This window comes from Mercenaria mercenaria, chromosome 14 (genome assembly GCF_021730395.1).
Source record: "Mercenaria mercenaria strain notata chromosome 14, MADL_Memer_1, whole genome shotgun sequence".
NCBI classification, from domain to species: Eukaryota; Metazoa; Mollusca; class Bivalvia; order Venerida; family Veneridae; genus Mercenaria; species Mercenaria mercenaria.
This window is the reverse complement of record NC_069374.1, coordinates 24,956,807-24,978,802: the sequence shown is the minus strand read 5'-3', so window position 1 is coordinate 24,978,802 and position 21,996 is coordinate 24,956,807. Positions and strand designations below refer to the sequence as shown.

Genomic DNA, 21,996 nt, shown 5'->3' with positions numbered 1-21,996 from the left:
TACTTCCAGTACCCATATACAAACACTTTTCAATTTTGAATGGAAAAATTAATAAAAAGAACTTATTCTTATATGTTTCTATAACAGGAAATCGTAAGTTTCAAAGCCTTCTTATGAACTATAGCAATAATTTTCTGATATCTAAAAATGTTCTCTTCTATTGTTGTCATACGATCTGGAGATCAGTGCCTTTCACATATACATATTACCAACACATGTACTTTTGATTATCAAAAACTCACTTTTAAACAACATTAAGTTACAATAGAACCTTAAACACTCTCAGTTAGCCATACTGATATGTCAATTTCATACTGGGTGTATGACGTCATTTATGAAATCATTTTATTGTTTGTCTTATAAATTTTCAATTTAACTTGACTTAACAAAAGACATCATTTGTAAGAGTTAGCTAGTAGGTAATTAAACAAGAGCTGTCCATAAGACAGCCAAGCTTGACTATTCGAAATATTGTCCCAGAAGCAGGAAAATTTTACCCAAAATGTTAAATATCAAAAGAGTTTTAAGTTCAAAAGGGGGCATACTTTGACCAAAAATGCATGTCAGAGTTATTGGACTTGCTGCTATCAACTAGTTTTATAACCCCGAAGACACATGTGAAGTTTCAATTCAATATCTGCATTAGTTTTGGAGATAGTAACTTGCATGTAAAACCTTAACCAGAATTTTCTAAGTCCAAAGGGGGGCATAATTTGCTCAAAATACATGTCAGAGTTATGGGACTTGACCCAGTGAGGTTGGTTATTGACCTAGAAAAAGAAAAAATAAGTTTCAAATCTATATGCCTTTTAGTAATAGCTGTATGTACTTGCACGCAAAACTTTAACCAGAATTTTATAAGTCCAAATGGGGCATAATTTTCCCAAAATGCATGTCAGAGTTATGGGACTTGACCCAGTGAGGTTGGTTATTGACCTAGAAAAAGAAAAAATAAGTTTCAAATCTATATGCCTTTTAGTAATAGCTGTATGTACTTGAACGCAAAACTTTAACCAGAATTTTCTAAGTCCAAAAGGGGGCATAATTTGGCCAAAATGAAGGTCAGAGTTATGGGACTTGCTGCTATCAACTAGTTTTATAACCCCGAAGACACATGTGAAATTTCAATTCAAAATCTGCATTAGTTTTGGAGATAGTAACTTGCATGTAAAACCTTAACCAGAATTTTCTAAGTCCAAAAGGGGGCATAATTTGGCCAAAATGAAGGTCAGAGTTATGGGACTTGCTGCTATCAACTAGTTTTATTACCCCAAAGACACATGTGAAATTTCAATTCAATATCTGCATTAGTTTTGGAGATAGTAACTTGCATGTAAAACTTTAACCAGAATTTTCTAAGTCCAAAAGGGGGCATAATTTGCTCAAAATACATGTCAGAGTTATGGAACTTGACACAGTGAGGTTGGTAATTGACCTAGAAAAAGAATAAATAAGTTTCAAAGCTATATGCCTTTAAATGATAGCTGTATGTACTTGCATGCAAAAACTTAACCAAGGTGTTACGCCGACGTCGACGCCTACGCCGACACCGACGCCGACGCCAGGGTGAGTAGAATAGCTAGACTATTCTTTGAATATTCAAGTTAAAAATTACTAGCTTTGCATCCAGAAATACAAACTGTTGTTTTGAAGACTATAGTGCACGTCTCAGGTGGCACAGTATCTCTACCACTAAAACAAACAAACAAGATATTACCTTAAAATTGTCTGTTTTCCTCCCAGTCTTCAATGAAACATTGGCTCCTTCTTTCAATCTTTCTACAGAGACTAAATGACTCTGTTCTACTTTAGAGATAGGTATATCAAATTTCTGGAAATAAATAATCCCATATTCAATAAAATGTTATAGTTATTACAAAAAAAAATTGTTTTCGCAAAAAAATTACAACTGCTGTGACTTACTATTGTTGTAATAACTTTTTTATCAGCATGAAATATTTATACATGTAGCTGAAATGTAGTACCAAAAGGACACATTTTCTCAAACTCACTAAATTTTATTTTTTCTCCAATTTCAGAACTAAGCTTTTGAGCATATAATACCTACACGTTATACCGTGAAATCATTAATATTCCTTCGGGACTAATTTTCGTGGATTTTGTGGTTGAGTCAATCCACAAAATTTAATCCCAACGAACATGTAAAATTCCCATTCATTTTATGTTCAAAAGTTGAAATCCACGAATTCAAATCCCCACGAAATTGCCGTTTTGACCAAAACCACGAAATTTCATGCCCACAAAATTAAATGATTTCACAGTAACTGAAACAAAAACATGCAGAATTTGCCTTACACTGTAACGAAAAATTGACTGTTTTAAAAATTAAGAGTTTTTTCCCTACTTACAGCTAATGCATCAGTAACTGCAGTTTGTCCTTCTTTGCCCATCATAGCTTTGTATGGATACAGTCTCTGTATCAATGTATGTAGACTGGTTTCTGGCATAACATTCTGTAAATGTAGAAACTTCCTATTTATGTATAATGTAGGTATGTCTCTTTCCACACAACTACAAATCTAAGAGGTACTGTGGTGTGAGGGCATTGTATCTCATTACAATTATTTATAAGTTAAATCTTAATCTGACCTCAGTCCTCATACATCTTTTAAAATATGACACAAATAAAGCATCCAGTCTCTAAACTCCAACTACTACATGTATTTGAGCCGTGCCATGGGAAAACCAACATAGTGGGTTTGCGACCAGCATGGATCCAGACCAGCCTGCGCATCCGCGCAGTCTGGTCAGGCTCCATGCTGTTCGCTTTTAAAGCCTATTGGAATTGGGAAACTGTTAGCGAACAGCATGGATCCTGACCAGACTGCGCGGATGCGCAGGCTGGTCTGGATCCATGCTGGTCGCAAACCCACTATGTTGGTTTTCCCATGGCACGGCTCATTTGTTTTTTTTTTCCGAACATAATCTTGCAACTGACCAATAAAAAACTTGCTTTCTGAGGCTGTTTTACAATCCTCTGAAGTCCAGGGTCAAAGATTATAAAGCTGACTTCTGAGACTAGACTCAAAACTTTGGCAAAGTATTGATTAATTCAGAGCTCAAACTCAAAATCAACCAATGGTAATACTGCACTCTTAGACTAGACTCTAAACAGGGCCTCCACCGGGCCTCAGAAAGTTGAAGCCACTTTTTGAGATAAACTGCCAAATTGAAGCTGAATTGCTGAAATTTGGCCACATTTTAATAATTCTTGTAATTCTTGTAGCCAGTTCTCTGAATTTGTAGCATTTGGCTACATTGGTGAATGGCAGAGGAGGCCCTGCTAAACTTACCTTTACTAAACTTTGAACCTAGAAAGAGTCATTGCACTATAAATGGTATAAAGAGAGTCTATTTAAACTAAACTTAAATCTGACAATGCAGATACGATAGTCTACTCGGTATTGTTTTCACAGAATTGATAAGGCAGTAAAGTAAATGACTTCAGAATTTTATTGCATGTGCCTCTGTGGCCAGAAGGTTAACTTTGCCAACTTTGTATCACTTTGTCTCACTGCAGAGTTTAAGTCCTGTTTTGGATGTAGAATTCTGTCATGTTAGAAAGCTATCTAGTTACCAACATCCAACAGAACAACACATTATAAGCAATTCTAAATGTGTGTACAATATGATGTAGAATGTATGATGATCATTTGATTTCATCAGTCAAATCTGTTGTGGCTCAGACCAAAACGGAAATTTCCACATCTCGAAATTTTTGGATTACACTTTTGTGATAAAATAAATGCATAACATTTCCTGTTTTAAATTAACCTTTAGCCTGATGGTGGCAAGTTATTCTGCATTTGCAACCAGTGGCACGTCCGTGAAGGCTGATCATAGTCTGCATTGTTGGCTATTCAGCCAGTAAATTTTTAGTGAACACTCCTTTGAATAATCAATGGTACTGCCCAAATTGAATGATAGACCAGTCCATATCGGAAATTTAGCAGGATAAAGGTTAACAGTAGCAACCATAACATCCATGAAAATAAGCCACCCATGAACAAGAAAGATTTCAAATTATTATGTTAAGAAATTAAGCACTTACCAGGATTTTTGCCAGGTCCTGTAAATTTGCAACTGGGAAATCAGGGAGTCCAAGTGAGGTAGATTCTTTTGACACCAAAGTGGAAGCAAACATCAACATGTGTGCCAATCTGTATGATAGACAGGAAAAAGTTCATTTTCGATAACTTTAAAAACAATAAGAAACAACTTGCATTGTTCAATCCAATCAATATTTTTGGGAAGGGCCGTTTACTGATGCTGTAAGAACTTGTGGCCTGACCTATTTGCTTTTTTATTTTTGTACATGTACAACTGTTGTTATATAATATTAGGAATGTAAACAAGCAAATTCGATGAATTGGTATCCCCCGCCGAAAGGGTTTGTGGTGAGGAATGGCAAAAAAATATATCCGGCAAAATGTTAAGGATGTTAATATTAAAGAAGCAAATAATTTCAATAGTCAAAATCAATTTAACAGAAAACAAATGTTTAATTAAAGAGTACATAATAAATGTATGATACTTTGATCCTGACTAAAGAATTTATTTTGAATGGGATATGCTTACTGTAATAAGCTTAGCTTTTAAAATTAAATGCAGTTAATTGAAATATGAGCTTGAAGTTTAACTGAAACGAATTATTGTCTTTGAGTGGTTTGGCACCAGGTGTTGTTGTTTAACATGTACATCTGAACTTAAAAAAACAGATGTCCTTATGAGAACACTGGTAAGATATCTTGAACATGACTGAGGGCAAGGCTTGTGCAGTCACAACTTAACATGTTGAAGGTTTGAACATTTAAAAAAAAAAAAAAAAAGGAATGGAAATATATATATGTATATATATTTCATCTTTAAGGGTGTGGGGGTGCGGGGGAACGGGAGAGGAAACAAAATTTCACATGTTGATTATAAATATTGATGGAAAATTAAAAATGAAAAACAAGAGGGTCATGATCACCCTGGATCGCTCACCAGAGTAATATGAGCTACATGTTTCTAATGTCAAACTGATGATTTTTAGAAATTTTTTGGAAGATTTTCCGATGTACAATCAAGTAACCCCTGGGGCGGGGCCAATTTTACCCCGGGGGTCATGATTTGAACAAAGTTTGTAGAAGTCTACTTGGAAATGTTACATATCAAATATCTAAGATCTAGGCCTTCTGGTTTATTTTTAGCAAATTTATGAAGATTTCCCTATGTACAATCAAGTAACCCCTGGGGCTGGGTCAATTTGACCCTAGGGGGTCAAGATTTGAACCAGTTTTGTAGAGGTCCACTAGGCAATGCTACATGTCAAATATCTAAGCTCTAGGCCTTCTGGTTTATTTTTAGAAAATTTTGAAGATTTTTCTATGTACAATCAAGTAACCCCATGGGGCGGTGTCAATTTGACCCCGGGGGTCATGATTTGAACAGATTTTGTAGAAGTCTACTAGGCAATGCTGCATGTCAAATATCTAAGATCTAGGCCTTCTAGTTTATTTTTAGAAATTTTTTGAAGATTTTCCTATGTAAAATCAAGTGACCCCTGGAGCGGGGTCAATTTTGACCCAGAGGTAATGATTTGAACAAATTTTGTAGAGGTCCACTAGGCAATGCTACATGTGAAATATCTAAGCTCTAGGCCTTCTGGTTTATTTTAAGAAAATTTTTAATGATTTTCCTAAGTAAAATCAAGTGACCCCTGGGGCGGGGTCAATTTTGACCCCAGGGGTCATGATTTGAACACATTTTGTAGAGGTCCACTAGGCAATGCTACATGTGAAATATCTAAGCTCTAGGCCTTCTGGTTTATTTTTAGAAAATTTTGAAGATTTTTCTATGTACAATGAAGTAACCACATGGGGCGGGGTCATTTTGACCCTGGGCTTCATGATTTGAACAATTTTGTAGAAGTCTATTAGGCAATGCTACACGTCAAATATCTAAGATCTAGGCCTTTTGGTTTATTTTTAGAAAATTTTTGAAGATTTTCCTATGTAAAATCAAGTAAGCCCTGAAGCGGGGTCAGTTTTGACCCCGGGGGTCATGATTTGAACAAATTTTGTAGAGGTCCAATAGGCAATGCTACATGTGAAATATCTAAGCTCTAGGCCTTCTGGTTTATTTCTAGAAAAATTTTGAAGATTTTCCTATGTAAAATCAAGTGACCCCTGGGACAGGGTCAATTTTGACCCTGGGGTCAAGATTTGAACAAATTTTGTAGAGGTCTACTAGGCAATGCTACATGTCAAATATCTAAGATCTAGGCCTTCTGGTTTATTTTTAGAAAAATTTGAAGATTTTTCTATGTACAATCAAGTAACCCCATGGGGCGGGGTCAATTTGACCCCGGGGGTCATGATTTGAACAAATTTTGTAGAAGTCTACTAGGTAATGCTACATGTCAAATATCTAAGATCTAGGCCTTCTAGTTTATTTTTAGAAGTTTTTTGAAGATTTTCCTATGTAAAATCAAGTGACCCCTGGAGCGGGGTCAATTTTGACCCAGGGGTCATGATTTGAATAAATTTTGTAGAGGTCCACTAGGCAATGCTACATGTCAAATATCTAAGATCTAGGCCTTCTGGTTTATTTTTAGAAAATTTTTGAAGATTTTCCTATGTAAAATCAAGTGACCCCTGGGGCAGGGTCAATTTTGACCCGGGGGGTCATGATTTGAATAACTTTAGTAGAGGTCCATTAGGCAATGCTACAAGTCAAATATCTAAGCTCTAGGGCTTCTGGTTTTTGAGAAGAAGATTTTTAAAGATTTTCCTATGTAAAATCAAGTGACCCCTGGGGCAGGGTCAATTTTGACCCCGGGGTCACCCCGGGTGACCAAGGTGTGGGTGCGCAACTTCACATGTTTATAATAAATGTATACAGAAAAGAATGAAAGAAATTTAATGAAATTCTGCCAAATGGCAAGTTTGTTATGTACAAATATGTGGATTTTTAGACAATTAAAGGGCAATAACTCTGCAGTTACAAAAGAAATCCATACGAAATTGTGTGTGCACAACCACATTATAGTGCTCTAAATTCTGTTAAAATTTCATAGTTCAAGGTCAAATATATCAAAAGTTATGATGCAGAAATTGCCATATTTATAGTACCCTATATAGTTAACACTAGAAAATTCTAAGGGCCATAACTCTGGTGTTACTTGGGCAATCTGACTGAAACTTGACGGGCCGCAAGAACTCATAGTGGTGAACACATATATGAAGTTTTAAATAAATATTCCCAACCATTTCCTAGATATGGCTCCAGTCGGACGGACAGACAGATGGACGGACGGATGGACGGACGGACAACGCCAAAACTATATCCCTCCAACTTTCATCAGGGGATAATAATAAGCAATAAAATATCATTAAACTAAATCAATTATTATTATTATTATACCAGATTTGTTGAGCGCCCTTTTCACATGGAATATACGTTCAAGGGCGCTTTACAATTAAACATGTGACATATCGCAGATATGTAGGAAAATAACAAGACATGACATATGCAATCATAAAACTGAAACTGAATAATCTGATTAAACGCCTTTTTACAAATGATATATTCAATGGCGTTGTACATAATAATAAAAATAATAGTTATTACAACAATATCAATAACGACAATGATAACCATTACAGTCTTATTGTAACAAACAGCCATGACCGCACCCCTCCCCTTGAGGTCGCTTTACCCCTATTGCCAATACCAGTGCTTAAAGCACCTAGTACGCCCAGATGGGCTGCATATAGAGGTTCAACCCCTCTGTTAATGGTGCCATCATATACTGTATTAAATTTTAAATATACAATTCCAGTTTGTTAATGAAAAGAACGTAAAAATCAGAAATTAACCTGGCTCTGCAACAAAAAATGCCTTTAAAATGTGTTCAGCATAAGAACTCTCCACAATAACTAGTTCACTTAACACATAAAAAAATCTATATTTATAAACTAAACAAAAGCAGGTATACCTATCAGATCTGACATTTGGGGCAGACTCCTGAAGCAGTTCCAATTCCTCGTTGAATGGCAGCTGGTTAACATCTCTTGCCTGAAACCTTGACCTTAACGGTGGATCTAGAGGGTTGCCTTGGTAACGAGGTACTGGCAAACCAAGGGCAATAACTCTAAATCTCTCATCTACTCTGACTAGTTTCAAGTCATCTAACTCTTCTTTAGTATGGTCCTTGAAAATGAAATAACAGTAGTGTTAAATTTTACATAATATAATATATAAAAAAAAAACATTTTGTATACTGTAAAATCATTCTTATTCCAGGGGAGCTAATTATTTTCAGATTTCATGGTTGTGTTGACACACAAAATGAAATCCTAGCAAACAAATGAAGTTTTCATTCTATCTCAAAATAACAGTTTATATTATATGAAGTCTTGGATATCTCCCATAAATTAATACCTGCAGTAATTTATCGTATCTATCAGCAGCCACAAGAAAGCGCCCATCCTCCAGCTGCATCTCACGGTTCTCCAACAGATTGTTGAGAATAGGTAAAACATTTCTCTCTGCCTTCTCTATACCCTCCAGTATCAGTATGTGACCACTCACTGCTGCTCTTACTGCTGACTGCAAACAAACATAAATGGACTGGAAATGACATAAATGTTTTGTTTTGTTGGGTTTAACATCGCACTGACACAATTTTAGGTCATATGGCGACTTTCCAGCTTTGATGGTGGAGAAAGACCCCAGGTGCTCCTCCGTGCATTATTTCATCACAAGCAGGCACCTGGATAGAACCACCGACCTTCCGTAAGCCAGCTGGACTAAGCTTTCTTACATGAAGAATTCAACGCCCCGAGTGACGCTCGAACTAACATAGGTGAAAGGCAAGTGATTTGAAGTCAGCGACCTTAACCACGTGGCCACGGAGACCCCCAGAAGTGACATAAAATGACTGGAAATATGAACATAAATTGACAGGAAACATGAACATAAATAGACTGCATTCTTCTTCAGTTGATATCACATGAACTGTTAAAATGGTTGTTTGAGGTCAGATGAAACTGGCTTGTTGCCTGTTACAGTACGATAATCTGAGGTCTAAAACTCACACAAGCCATACATTTTTCTCATTTAAATTTGAGTTATTACGGCAACTTTCCAGCTTTTGATGGTGGAGGAAGACCCATGGTGCCCTTAGTGCATTATTACAAGCGTGCACCTGGGTAGAACCACCAACCTTCCATAAGCCAGCTACCGGTAGATAGCTTCCTCTAAATATTAAAGCAGGGTTCTCGGAAACGCCGAAATCGGCGTCCCTGTACGCATAATTGGTCCCGGTATACGCGTGTTTATTGCAGCTTGGGAGTCCCCGGACGCACGTTTCTGCAGTAAGACGCAATGAAAATTAATTGATTACGTAAACCTGCGAATACACAAGGTTTGACTCGAAAACAAAATATGTGGGCGGAGTTACTCGCTTGTCACCGATAGCCGCGTATAGCCAATCAGCGTTGCCCGTTTCCACTACACCGCGAGATAGCATGTGTATGATCAACTCGAATATACATGTGATTGTCGGCATGATTGCATAGGTGACAATTTCTAATTGTTTACGACGGATTACGTAGTATTTGAAGTAACTTCGATTGTTTTCTCACGTACTAATTACCAAGCAGTTTTCAAGATGTTTTTTTTTTTTTAGAAAATGTGATAATTACGCTTAATTATGAATGTCCAAGTAATTTTAAGATGCTGTCGATGTCGGTCTTAGTAACGTGATTATTTTTTTGCAAAATCGCTGATGTTACTGAAGAAGCATTTATTAATATGTTGATCATAGACACACTGTGCAGTCTTAATGTATTTTAGACCGAATGTTTTAACGTTATGCTCTTAATAAGTATTAAAATAAAAGTATAATTGTTCATATATTTTCTTTTCACTGTATGTTTATATACGTTTCCATTCTGAAATAAAAAGGTTAAGAAAAAGTTATCACGAGGCATTTTGTCCAACTTGATATTTTCACAAGGGGGATTTTGTCCACCTTGATAATTTCACAGGAGGATTTCGTCCAGGAAGACCAAAAACATCAGGGATGGGGGGGGGGGGGGGGGGGGGGGGGGGGGGGAGGTTGTCCAACATTAATTTTTGACTACATTTTACTTATTTTACCTTTACCTTTTTATCTCATCTTAACAATATTTCGGTGAAGAATTGTGATTACAAAATGTCTGTCGGTCTACATTTAATCTGACAGTACAAATTAGAGGCCTGTGTTTTGACGAAAAGTCTAGTCAGTAGTTGGGACTGCAACTTTTTCAGCTTTGGGAGTCCCAGGACTGCAACTTGAAATTGCTAGTGAAAACCCTGATTAAAGTTGTTAATTTGTCAAATTTCAGTTTAAATTAATTACTGAGTTAACAAATTTGAAGTAAACACTTGTCACTTTAAAGCGATTCTGCAATTAAAACACATCAAAGACTTCCTCTATACCTGATCAAGATAGAAAGCGCTACCAGAGCGTATTTCTCTCCGCTGCTTGAGATCTGCTTCTGTTGTGTCTCTTGACAATGACACAAACTCCCCTTCCCTCTTTGTCAATTCCTGCAATATCAATCATTTGTAAGTTCTCATAGCCTAGGTAAAGTATATTCCTGCAAAACTGCTTTGATCGGTCATATATCTGAGACATACCAAATTATCGCGGTGAGAAGAAGCTCACTTCTCAACAGGACGTAATTAAATCTCCGACTAACTGGTCTATCATTATTTGCTTTCCACTTCTGACTCAAGTAGAGGAATTAATACTGCAAGTCAATGGAAACACAATAAGTCATAGAACATGCACAATCATGCTAGTATCTAAAGCACAAATGTACCAGTATATATTAGTTCTTTCATATAATGTCTTAATGAGGAACATTATGCTGTTTTTTTTGTTGGCCTTCAAAGTCTCACTGACAGCTATGGTTAAAATACTGGTAGTAACTTTAATGGAAGAAGATTCCAGGCTTCAATACAAGAGCTATCTGTCAACAGCCTGCTTGGCTGTTCGAAGAATTGATGTAATTATGGGTTCCTGGTTATATTTTGAATGGTCTAGCTAAAAAGTGAGTAGAAAAGTTATGTACTCTTGTCTAATGTCTACACATAGAGACTATGATGGAAAGCAAGTGTTTAAAGTTTCAAAGCCATACTGTGAAATCATTTAATTTCATGGGCATGAAATTTCGTGGTTTTAGTCAAAACGGCAATTTCATGGGAATATGAATACGTGGATTTCAACTTTTTAACATAAAATGAATGGAAATTTTACTTGTTCGTTGGGATTAAATTTCATGGATTCAACTATAAAATCCATGAAAATTAGTCCCCCATGAATATTAATGATTTCACAGTATACTGAACAGTCCAGACAAAATATGGAATGGAACGCGCAACTTAATTAATATCTATGTCAAAAAAGGGCCATAACTAAGCCAAAGTCCTTGTCCTAGTTATATAGTCTAGCCTACATATGGAGACTATGAAGGTAAACAAGTGGTTAAAGTTTAGGAGGAGATGTTCATTAAAGGAACAGTGGATAACAGACAGGTGTTGGACAGGCAGACAGCCGACAGACATCCAACTATCCTAAAAGCCGACCACGAGCACTTAGTGCTCACTGAAGTCAGTTAAAAATAATCAATTTGTTTTTAGAAGTTTATACCCATGTATCAACAAATTCAGCTACCAAATGAAACAGCTGTTTTGTTCAAAACTATGAAATTGCATGTTCACAAAATTAAAATATTTCACAGTATACTGTTTTTAAAGTAAATGTTCAACTTACCAAGTACATCATTGCTAACTGTCTTCTCAATGGTCCCGGAGATCCAATCAGAAAGACATCCTGTCCTAGCAAATCCTACAAACATTAAAGTTAAACATAGAAAGTGGATAAAATTTGAGCAAACAGCAATTACTTGAGTTCATTGAAAAGTTTATTTGAGCTGTGCCATGAGAAAATCAACATAGTGGGTTTGCGACCAGCAAGGATCCAGACCAGCCTGCGCATCCGCGCAGTCTGGTCAGGATCCATGCTGTTCGCTATCAGAGCCTATTGCAATTAGAGAAACCGTTAGCGAACAGCATGGATCCTGACCAGACTGCGCGGATGCGCAGGCTGGTCTGGATCCTTGCTGGTCGCAAACCCACTATGTTGATTTTCTAATGGCACGGCTCATTTAGTGAGTCACAGCATTTAAGGCACCGTTCTGTTCTGCTATGATTTGAGTGACACAAAATAAGAAATGGCAAGATGCCAACAGGAAACATTTATAATTATGTCATCTTTATTTACAGTTACTATTATTTTCATAGTTTTACAATATGATGAAACATATAAGAATTCTAAAGAACTGGTATTCAGAATAAATTTTCTGCTACCATTCTCTCGGTAAGCATAGCCCTCTCTTGATTTTTGACTCCATTCCCTTCATAAAATATAAAGAAAATATTCTTTTCCAATTACTTTTGTTTCAAATACCCTCTAAAAATATCTTAAAATATGATTGTTTACCTACAATAATGGAACAAGACTTTAATTGCTCTTCAAAGGAAGATTTCTGATACAGTGACTGTTAAATCATGTATGTTTTCTCCTGCCATGGTTGAACCATTATTTCATCATTTATAACAAATAAAAAAAATCCCCTTTCTTGAAAATGCCATAAAAATTTTCATTATTAAAAGGCCCTATTTCCATTCTCCAGAAGAGAAGAGAGGGCCCTGGAGAGACAGATTTTGCCATAAATGCTGTCATTCCTATATTGAAAACTTACCTTTTGCATGATCCATTTCAAGTGTCTTAAAACTGACTGTGGTACTTTCTCTGGCACTGTCATAAGAAAAGAATTATAAAGATTAGAACTGTTTTTACCCAGTATGTTAGATAACAAATTTTGCATATTTAGGGACCCCCCCCCCCACCCCACAAGATTGTTTTCCAAACGTGAAGTTTCCCCTACCGATATGCCTGATGCTATTTCAAGTCTTAAACATTAAAACTGCTTCAGATTTATTGCTATTGTATAAAAACTCCCCCACAACCCCACCCATCTACCATGGAGTCTGTCATAGCAACATCAGTAGAAGGTAGTAACAATCTGGTATAAATAATGTACCATCCTCTAGATTTGTGTTATTTAGTTATTTAATATAATATTATGTATTAAACCTTTAAAATAATGTTGTTTAGTACGATACCACAAATTAGCAGAGCTACCTGTGCAAGTATTCAAAGCACATTCAAAAAATGAAACACCTATTTCACTGAAATAGCAATTCTTACAATAGTTTTTTGGTACACATTCTGGATTCTTTGGCTTTGTTATCTTGATGTTGATGCCACCAATGCTAACAGAGTTGGTACCTACAATATAACAAGAGGACCATGATGGTCCTGAATCGCTCACCTCTTCCCACATGACCCAGTTTTTGACGTCATTTTTTCTATTATTTGACATAGTGACCTAGTTTTTGAGCTCATGTGACCCAGTTTTGAACTTGACCTAGATATTATCAAGATAAAAATTCTGACCAATTTTCATGAAGATCCATTGAAAAATATGGTCTCTAGAGAGGTCACAAGGTTTTTCTATTATTTGACCTATTGACCTAGTTTTCGAAGGTATGTGACCCTGTTTTGAACTTTACCTAGATATTATCAAGGTGAACATTCTCACTAATTTTCATGAAGATCTCATGAAAAATATGGCCTCTAGAGAGGTCACAAGGTTTTTCTATTTTTATACCTACTGGCCTAGTTTTTGACCGCATGTGACCCAGTTTTGAAACTGACCTAGATATTATCAAGGTGAACATTCAGGTCAATTTTCATGAAGATCCATTGAAAAATATGGCCTCTAGAGAGGTCAAAAGATTTTAATAATTTTAGACCTACTGACCTAGTTTTTGACCGCAGTTGACCCAGTTTCAAACTTGACCTAGATATCATCAAGGTGAACATTCAGACCAAATTTCATACAGATCCCATGAAAAGTATGGCCTCTAGAGAGGTCACAAGGTTTTTTTATTATTTGACCTACTGACCTAGTTTTTTATGGCACGTGACCCAGTTTCAAACTTGACCTAGATATCATCAAGGTGTACATTCTGACCACTTTTTATGGAGATCCATTCACAAGGATGGCCTCTAGAGAGGTCACAAGGTTTTTCTATTTTTAGACCTACTAACCTAGTTTTTGACCGCAATTGACCCTGTTTCAAACTTGACCTAGATATCATCAAGATGAACATTCAGACCAATTTTCATACAGATCCCATGAAAAATATGGCCTTTAGAGAGGTCACAAGGTTTTTCTATTATTTGACCTACTGACCTAGTTTTTGATGGCATGTGACCCACTTTCGAACTTGACCTAGATATCATCAAGATGAACATTCAGACCAACTTTCATACAGATCCCATGAAAAATATGGCCTCTAGAGAGGTCACAAGGTTTTTCTATTATTTGACCTACTGACCTAGTTTTTGATGGCAGGTGACCCACTTTCGAACTTGACCTAGATATCATCAAGGTGAACATTCTGACCAATTTTCATGAAGATCTCATGAAATATATGGCCTACAGAGAGGTCACAAGGTTTTTCTATTTTTAGACCTACTGACCTAGTTTTTGACCGCACGTGACCCAGTTTTGAACTTGACCTAGATATTATCAAGATGAACATTCAGACCAACTTTCATACAGATCCCATGAAAAATATGGCCTTTAGAGAGGTCACAAGGTTTTTCTATTATTTGACCTACTGACCTAGTTTTTGATGGCACGTGACCCAGTTTCAGACTTGACCTAGATATCATCAAGGTGAACGTTCTGACCAATTTTCATGAAGATCTTGTGAAATATATGGCCTCTAGAGAGGTCACAAGGTTTTTCTATTTTTAGACCTACTGACCTAGTTTTTGAAGGCACGTGACCCAGTTTCGACCTTGACCTAGATATCATCAAGGTCAACATTCTGACTAATTTTCATGAAGATCTTGTGAAATATATGGCCTCTAGAGAGGTCACAAGGTTTTTCTATTTTTAGACCTACTGACCTAGTTTTTGATGGCACGTGACCCAGTTTCGAACCTGACCTAGATATCATCAAGATGAACATTCTGACCAACTTTCATAAAGATCCCATGAAAAACGTGACCTCTAGAGTGGTCACAAGCAAAAGTTTACGGACGGACGCACGCACGCACGCACGGACGCACGCACGGACGACGGACGACGGACACCGCGCAATCACAAAAGCTCACCTTGTCACTTTGTGACAGGTGAGCTAAAAACACATACAAGATGCAATTAGTAACTGTCACTTTGAAAAGCTAATTACATTAATAATTGTGCTTTGAAAAAAAAGAATTTCATATAATTATAGATAAACAGACAGATATATGTTAAGTCTGCATACTTAACGATATCTCTCTTAAGCATTAAGACAGCTAATGTGATTTTTAAGCTTGAAATCCCAAGAACTGTCTGTAAAATTTAGCTGTACTAACTTATTTTAGGTCAGTTTTGAAGCAAGTTGTACAACTTATTTTAAGGACACGTCACGGCTGCTATATTTTAGCATTATTGTAATACACATTAGGTATTGAAATTTTATTACGAATATAATGCTCATCAGATAAATCCTCAATATCAATGTGAAAATAAGGGATCTGTTTTTGACTACTGGTATTTACAATATATTGTGAATGGCTCAAGTGTCAGTTGGTTGAAACAATAGGAGTTCTTACATGATTTGGATATATTGAGAGAAAACACAGTAAGTTAACAGGCAGTTCTTTTATTGTTGTAAACTAGAGTATAGAGGAGCCATTTCTAAGAAAATCCAGCTGGAAGGTATAAATGGCAATAAACTTTAAATTAGTTCATAAATCATTTACCACCTGTCAACTTGTCAAGTATCGACTTTTTTTTCACAATCTGTCAAAATTAGTTTTATCTCTCAATTCTTCACATGCATTGGTTTTACAAGTACCTTAGTACTATATTGTAGTGTCACTGTAAAACATATCAATAAATTTCATTATAACAGTTGTGCTAGAAATTATTTTGTTAAGCTCACTGGTCACATAATAATTTCTATTGTTTTAATTGATTGTTGGTAATGACTGAGGGCACCAAAATTCATTCTTGAGGCATTGGTGAATAAAAGTTAGGGAGTGTCTAGGGGTATGGATCCGTACCTCAAGAATCTGATTCTAGTGGTATGGATCCGTACCTCTAGACAAGCCTGTTAGGGGTTTTCTAGGGGTAAGGACCTCCTTTTTTCTAGAGATTAATGGTTATTTTCATTTCAAATTTTGTTGAAAATGAAATAATTTAACAAATAAGACTTCATCAGTATTCACCTTAAATTTGGATCTAAATGCTTTACATATACTAACGTTCACCCGATTCATTGGTTATATAATTACATTTTCTTTCAAAGCGTAAATAACCGAGGAACACCAAATAAATCACGAGGATTCGAACTGGCAGAAAAAAAGATTAAAAAAAATAATGCTAAATTATGATGTGAAAAAAAAAAAAAAACTATTTTTAATAATAATTAACCCTTAGGGTATTTATGTTTTCCACACATTTGGTAGCTGTTACGAGATACAAGGAACGTTTTCACAAACTGTTTCTTTTACTTAATGTCGGTTAATTGATTACTAAACAATCAGTTCCGTGCCGATTATCATTATCTTGTTATAAGTGCATATTATTATGCCTAATTTATTTTTTTTCTGCTGAATTTCAAATATAATTCATTCAAGGGTTAGATTCACCCATTAATCTGTTATCAACAGTTTATCTTACAATAAACTAATCGGCACGAAACAGTGTATTTATTTTGAGTTCCTTGGTTATTTAGGTTTTGAAAGAAAAGGTAAACAATCAGGTGAATGCTGGTATCTGTAAACCATTTAGATCCAAGTTTTAAGTGAAAATTGGTTAAGTCTTATTTGTTATTTCATTTTCAACAAAATTTAAGATGTATATAACCCTAAATCTCTAGAAAAAGGAGGTCCGTACCCCTAGAAAACCCCTAACAGTCTTGTCTAGAGGTATGGATCCGTACCCCTAGACAGTTTCTAAAAGTTATTCTATACTATTTTATGAATGGCTCCTCTCTAAGAGAAGCCAGTTACCCTTTTAAGGCTGTGCACCAAGCAAGAGAGCTACTTGTACCATTTTCAAGTCCTTAGTATGACGTGGCCCCGAATCTAACCCACGACCTCCTACACTCGAACAAAGAGCTATAAAAATAGATTGGTAACTTGAAAGGCATACTGAGCGAATCTCGCCAACATCACGTAGGAACTGAATGAGATCTGGTTTTACCGATGTATGAAACAGACAGAAGAAGAATAAAAATTTGTGTCGTGAAAAACTTTCTATCAGATCGTTTTTTTATAATGATAATGGTGTTTTTTAATGTTATAAGTATTATCTGGGAACAAATGAACTTATGATTGGAAGTCTGAGAAATCAACAGTTGTTGTTTGAAAATCGGTTTTTATGTGCCGGCCAGTGTAATACTTTAAGGTAGTTCTGCACGTTTGATAAACCAGAAGTGATGGCTTAACATCATTTATCCGGAAAACGTAGAATATAGCCTGGATTCGGCGTACGGAAATGAAAAATATTTTATGAATTAATGGCAACTAGTACATGAGTAGATTTATTACAATGACACTGTTACTATCTTTCTAAAGTCAAAATATGATAATAAAACATCTGACACGTGAAGTTATTCGAAATAATGTCCTAAAATTAGCATGAAATGTGCGGTTCACTTTACTCATGGTCAAATATATCAAAAATAAGCGCCGGACCTATACATTTTATTTCGCCACATTATAATATGCCACATGTTTATTAACAACTGTGAGAAGTTTCATTAAAATGTACATTGTAATAGAAAAACTTCTATTCGCGAACATGTTATGAAAATTACGATTTTCTCATAGACTCCCATTACGAAAAATTGCGTGAGGTCAAAATTTTTCAAATCAGTCTTGCTAAAATCAAGCACACGACCAAATCTTTTTTATTTGCTGAGTTATTTAAGTATATTCTGAAGTTTTGAAAACTTAGGGTTTAATCAAATTCTTAACATACAATTTGTAAAAAAAATTTCGATCCGAACATGCAGAACTACCTTAATAATCACGAGCCATCAAGTCAGCAAACGCTTCAATAAGATAACGAGCTGACACGAGATTACCGCCTGTTGCCATTCTGTGTATTTATACTTCTTTGATTCAAAGCAGTAAAAAGTAAACAAAAAATGTTAAAAATTAGAACATTGTTGGCAAATGTTTATATCATGATCTAGAAAGGATATCTTTGAAAAATTCAAATAGATTTGATATCTGCACTGCATAATTTCTATTTACATGGGTAAAAGTTGCAAAAACTGAAAATACTGAAAAAAATATCTGGCTAGGGGTCCAGGGGGCCAGAGGCCCCCGGAAGCTCCTGAAATACAGCAATTTACAAGTACTGTACAAAGCTTTTCCTGATAAATAGAGTCCTCTGTATTTCAGTTTTGGAGACTCCTGCAAACAACAATTCAAGACCTTTTATTTTTTTTTTTCAAAAATTTTGTAATTTTATTATTTCCACACTATTTCACAATATACAATGTGATTACATTCAAATTCTTATCATTGTTATTGTTTGTTGCCTCATTGGTATACAGTGTTAAGATCTGTCCTTTAAGATTTTTCTTTAGGTCATCCTAACTTTTGGCAATGCTGTGTGTGTTTAGTTTACGTATGTGCCACCATGTGGCACTGGTTATGGCGTGTTGTTTATCCACCCTGTCTTTCAAAGATTCAGTGTTCTTAGTACAATTAGAAGAACCCGGCAGAACCTGAAAGTAAACAAATGGACCAATTATTAAATGACATACAAAACTAGACAGTAGAGCCATAAAAGACATCAACAGTCCCAATTTAGACCACCATATATATATTTTTTAAAAATTGGGCATGGGTTCCCCTAGTAAATTGGCTTCTTTGGTTTAAACTGCCACTTTGCTGCTGGGCTCATAAGTTCAGGGCAAGTTAAACTAATATTTACTCAGAATTAACAGACCAGTCCCAGCAAGCAACAGTGTATATGGCCAGGAAAGCAAGGAGAAGACAGAAGAAAGGAAGAGGGTGGGGTCACATCCATGCCAAAATTGCCTGATGTAAGGATACAATAATGTACATGTGTGAAGTTAAAAAACAAAGGCTGTGTTTCAGTCTTTTTAGGTATGTTTAAAACGCTTATTTTTTATTTGAATTGAGGCATACTTGTCATGGATGCTTGTGAGTTAGTACCTCTTCCATATAGATTAAGCATTTATAAACAGATAATAAACAATAGTCTCACCTCATTCCCCGTTTTCACAACTCGTGTGAAAAGTGTTTTTTCTGATGATTGGCGTCCTCGCAGTGAAGTCTGATGCCTTTATTTCCATTGGATTTGTAATTAATCGTTTGTGCAATATGCAACACAGCAAATATCTATCTTTCACTATCAGACCATTTCAACCCCTCAGAATCTAACTCGGACATCTGCCATCGCCGTTAAATTTTGTTTTTGGCTTGTTTCTCCATCTCCTTGGTGTTTTAACCAGTTGGTATAAATTCATGATGTTCAGATCGGTCAATTTCTTCAATATATTGTGAACATTCGAAATTTCTGCCTCCGATTAGCAGTAAGGTTTTTGGTTGTCGTAAAAGGAGGTCATAAAGTATCACGCGGCTGAAATGATTCGTTAACCATCGGTAACAAACGGTTACACACGGAAATTTCAAATAGAATCTGCAGTCTTATCCGCGGAAATAACTGATCTACAGTCTATTTTTGGATGAATAATCGCCAGCGTTTGGTTATTTTCGGCTATCGAATGATGTTACATACGGTATTCCTAACGGAAAAGGATGATGCAAGTGTTGCAAATCAGCGCTATTTTTAGCATCCTGGAAAATTTGAATGTCATTATTTTGCCATTGATAGATGACCGCACTGGAACAATGACTAGGGGACGAGTTGACTTGATCACCCTCCCCCCCCCACCCCCCCCACACAAAAATCTCATCGGATTTACACGATTTGGAAAAATGACCTTTAGGAAGGTCCAAAATACGGAATTCCGTCATAATACGGAAAACTTTCACCCATGTATTTAGCTGTAAAAAACACATCCACTTGTGCCAGTAGTGGCCGGCATGATGAGTTGTATTGACTTAGCAAGTCTGCCGTGTCTGTGCTGAAAAACAGTATACATAAAATAACAGGCATTGATTTTAAATTTGATTTAACTATTCTAACCATAGCTGAAACATTCAGTAGACAGAACTTACCTTCAGGTGACTTTGAGCACGCTCTGCATGGTTCGATCCTGAGAACTTGACCATCCCCCACCCGCAGGATTGACTGCAGGTTTCGGAGGCGACGTAGATTTCGATCTACGCTCATTCGAAGTGGTAGCCTCATATGTCATCTATCCGCATTTACAGATTCAGATCACGTGTTTGTGTCGCGTTGACACATAAGTTTCATCGATAAAATTCAGGTTGAAAGTTCACAATTTGTGTCGATCCACATTTGTTTCATCAAGGTCACCAAATGCTTATTCCATAAGATCAAGCTTCTGGTCTGATTCGTACCCTTTATATTTCGTACCAGCCTGGATTTCTCTCCATTTTCTTATGACTCTTTATTTTGCTCAAACATGGATGTCTATATAGGCAGACCTTCACAAAATGTAAGAAAACACTTTCTTTGCCAGAATCCAAAGTGTATTTTAACATACGTGTCACTAGAACATAATTTTTGTTGGGTTCACAAACACAATTTGGTGACTTTTTCAGCTTTTGCTGGTGGAGGAAGACCCATGGTGCCCCTCCAGGTATTGTTGTAGGCTCAGGTGGGCACCTGGTTGGAACTTCGACCTTCTGTATGCCTGCTGGATGGTTTTCTCACATGAAGAGTTCTATAAGCTTGTATCGGTAGACGCAATTTGACTGAAAGGGCTAAGACGGAGGTGAAGGCCCTGGGTTCGATACTTGGCTACTCTCATTGTGGTGTATCCTTGGGCAAGGCACTTTATTATGATTGCCTCAGTCGACCCAGATGTAAATGGGTACCAGCCAATTGCTTGGGATAAGGTATAACTGGTTTAAACTGTTCTTAAAATGATCGCTCAAAAGCTCTTCTAGAGAGCTTATGTTCATTGTTTCACAAAGCAAGAGTAAATAAAATTTACCTTTTCCTTTACCTTTATCAAACTCATTTAGAGGGAAATGGTCAATATGGTACATTAATAATACATAGGCAATTTTTGCCTAAGACTTAGAATACCAGCACCCATGTTTCTTTTTTGAGATAAGATATGATATACCTAGAAAAAACAGATAACAGACTAAAACACTACTTAGACGTATGTCAGTCTTAAGCTTCAGAAAAGTAATATTCAAACTTTGGACCACATGAAAGGTTACTAATTCAATGGTTATTCTAAGTAGTTTCTCAGACAGATGATAGCGTCTAAATGGGCTAAACAGATTGTAAAAAGATTGTTTGTAAAGTTGGAAGTTTTCAATGAAGGTGACTAAAAATCCAAGGATGTCACTTTGGTATCAGGAAACTGAGTGCTCTGCACATCGTCTTGACAAGGTAAACTAGGTTGCTAGTTTTATGGCAATCCTTTTGATGGTTTAAAAGATATGTTGTGGACACAAAGCTTTTCGAACTTTGATCTCAAACTGTGACAATGTTGTGTTGTGTATACTGCATGTTATTTTTATGAAAATACATTTAGTAGATTAGAGGGTATGAAGCCAACTGACCTCCGTAAGAGACTTTGACCTATTAGACATAGTGATATGGGTCATTCATAATATCTCCTTGTATTATGATTGTGAACAGGACTGTAATGTTA

At 36.2% G+C, this 21,996-nt stretch overlaps 1 protein-coding gene across 1 annotated transcript in view; it reads right to left on the bottom strand.

Annotated features, from left to right (window-relative positions):
• The window catches only part of LOC123526698 (von Willebrand factor A domain-containing protein 8-like), a 106,991-nt gene extending 86,303 nt beyond the window's left edge, over positions 1-20,688 (bottom strand). Inside the window, exons 1-10 of the mRNA XM_053523090.1 lie at positions 20,417-20,688; positions 13,331-13,411; positions 12,822-12,877; positions 11,831-11,905; positions 10,492-10,602; positions 8,449-8,616; positions 8,003-8,217; positions 4,073-4,181; positions 2,370-2,474; positions 1,718-1,831 (exon numbers count right to left, since the gene is read on the bottom strand). Coding sequence (XP_053379065.1) covers positions 1,718-1,831; positions 2,370-2,474; positions 4,073-4,181; positions 8,003-8,217; positions 8,449-8,616; positions 10,492-10,602; positions 11,831-11,905; positions 12,822-12,877; positions 13,331-13,411; positions 20,417-20,549 — 1,167 coding nt within the window. The 5' untranslated portion in view covers positions 20,550-20,688. The remainder of the gene's footprint in view (positions 1-1,717; positions 1,832-2,369; positions 2,475-4,072; positions 4,182-8,002; positions 8,218-8,448; positions 8,617-10,491; positions 10,603-11,830; positions 11,906-12,821; positions 12,878-13,330; positions 13,412-20,416) is intronic.
• Between the last annotated feature and the right edge of the window lie 1,308 nt (positions 20,689-21,996).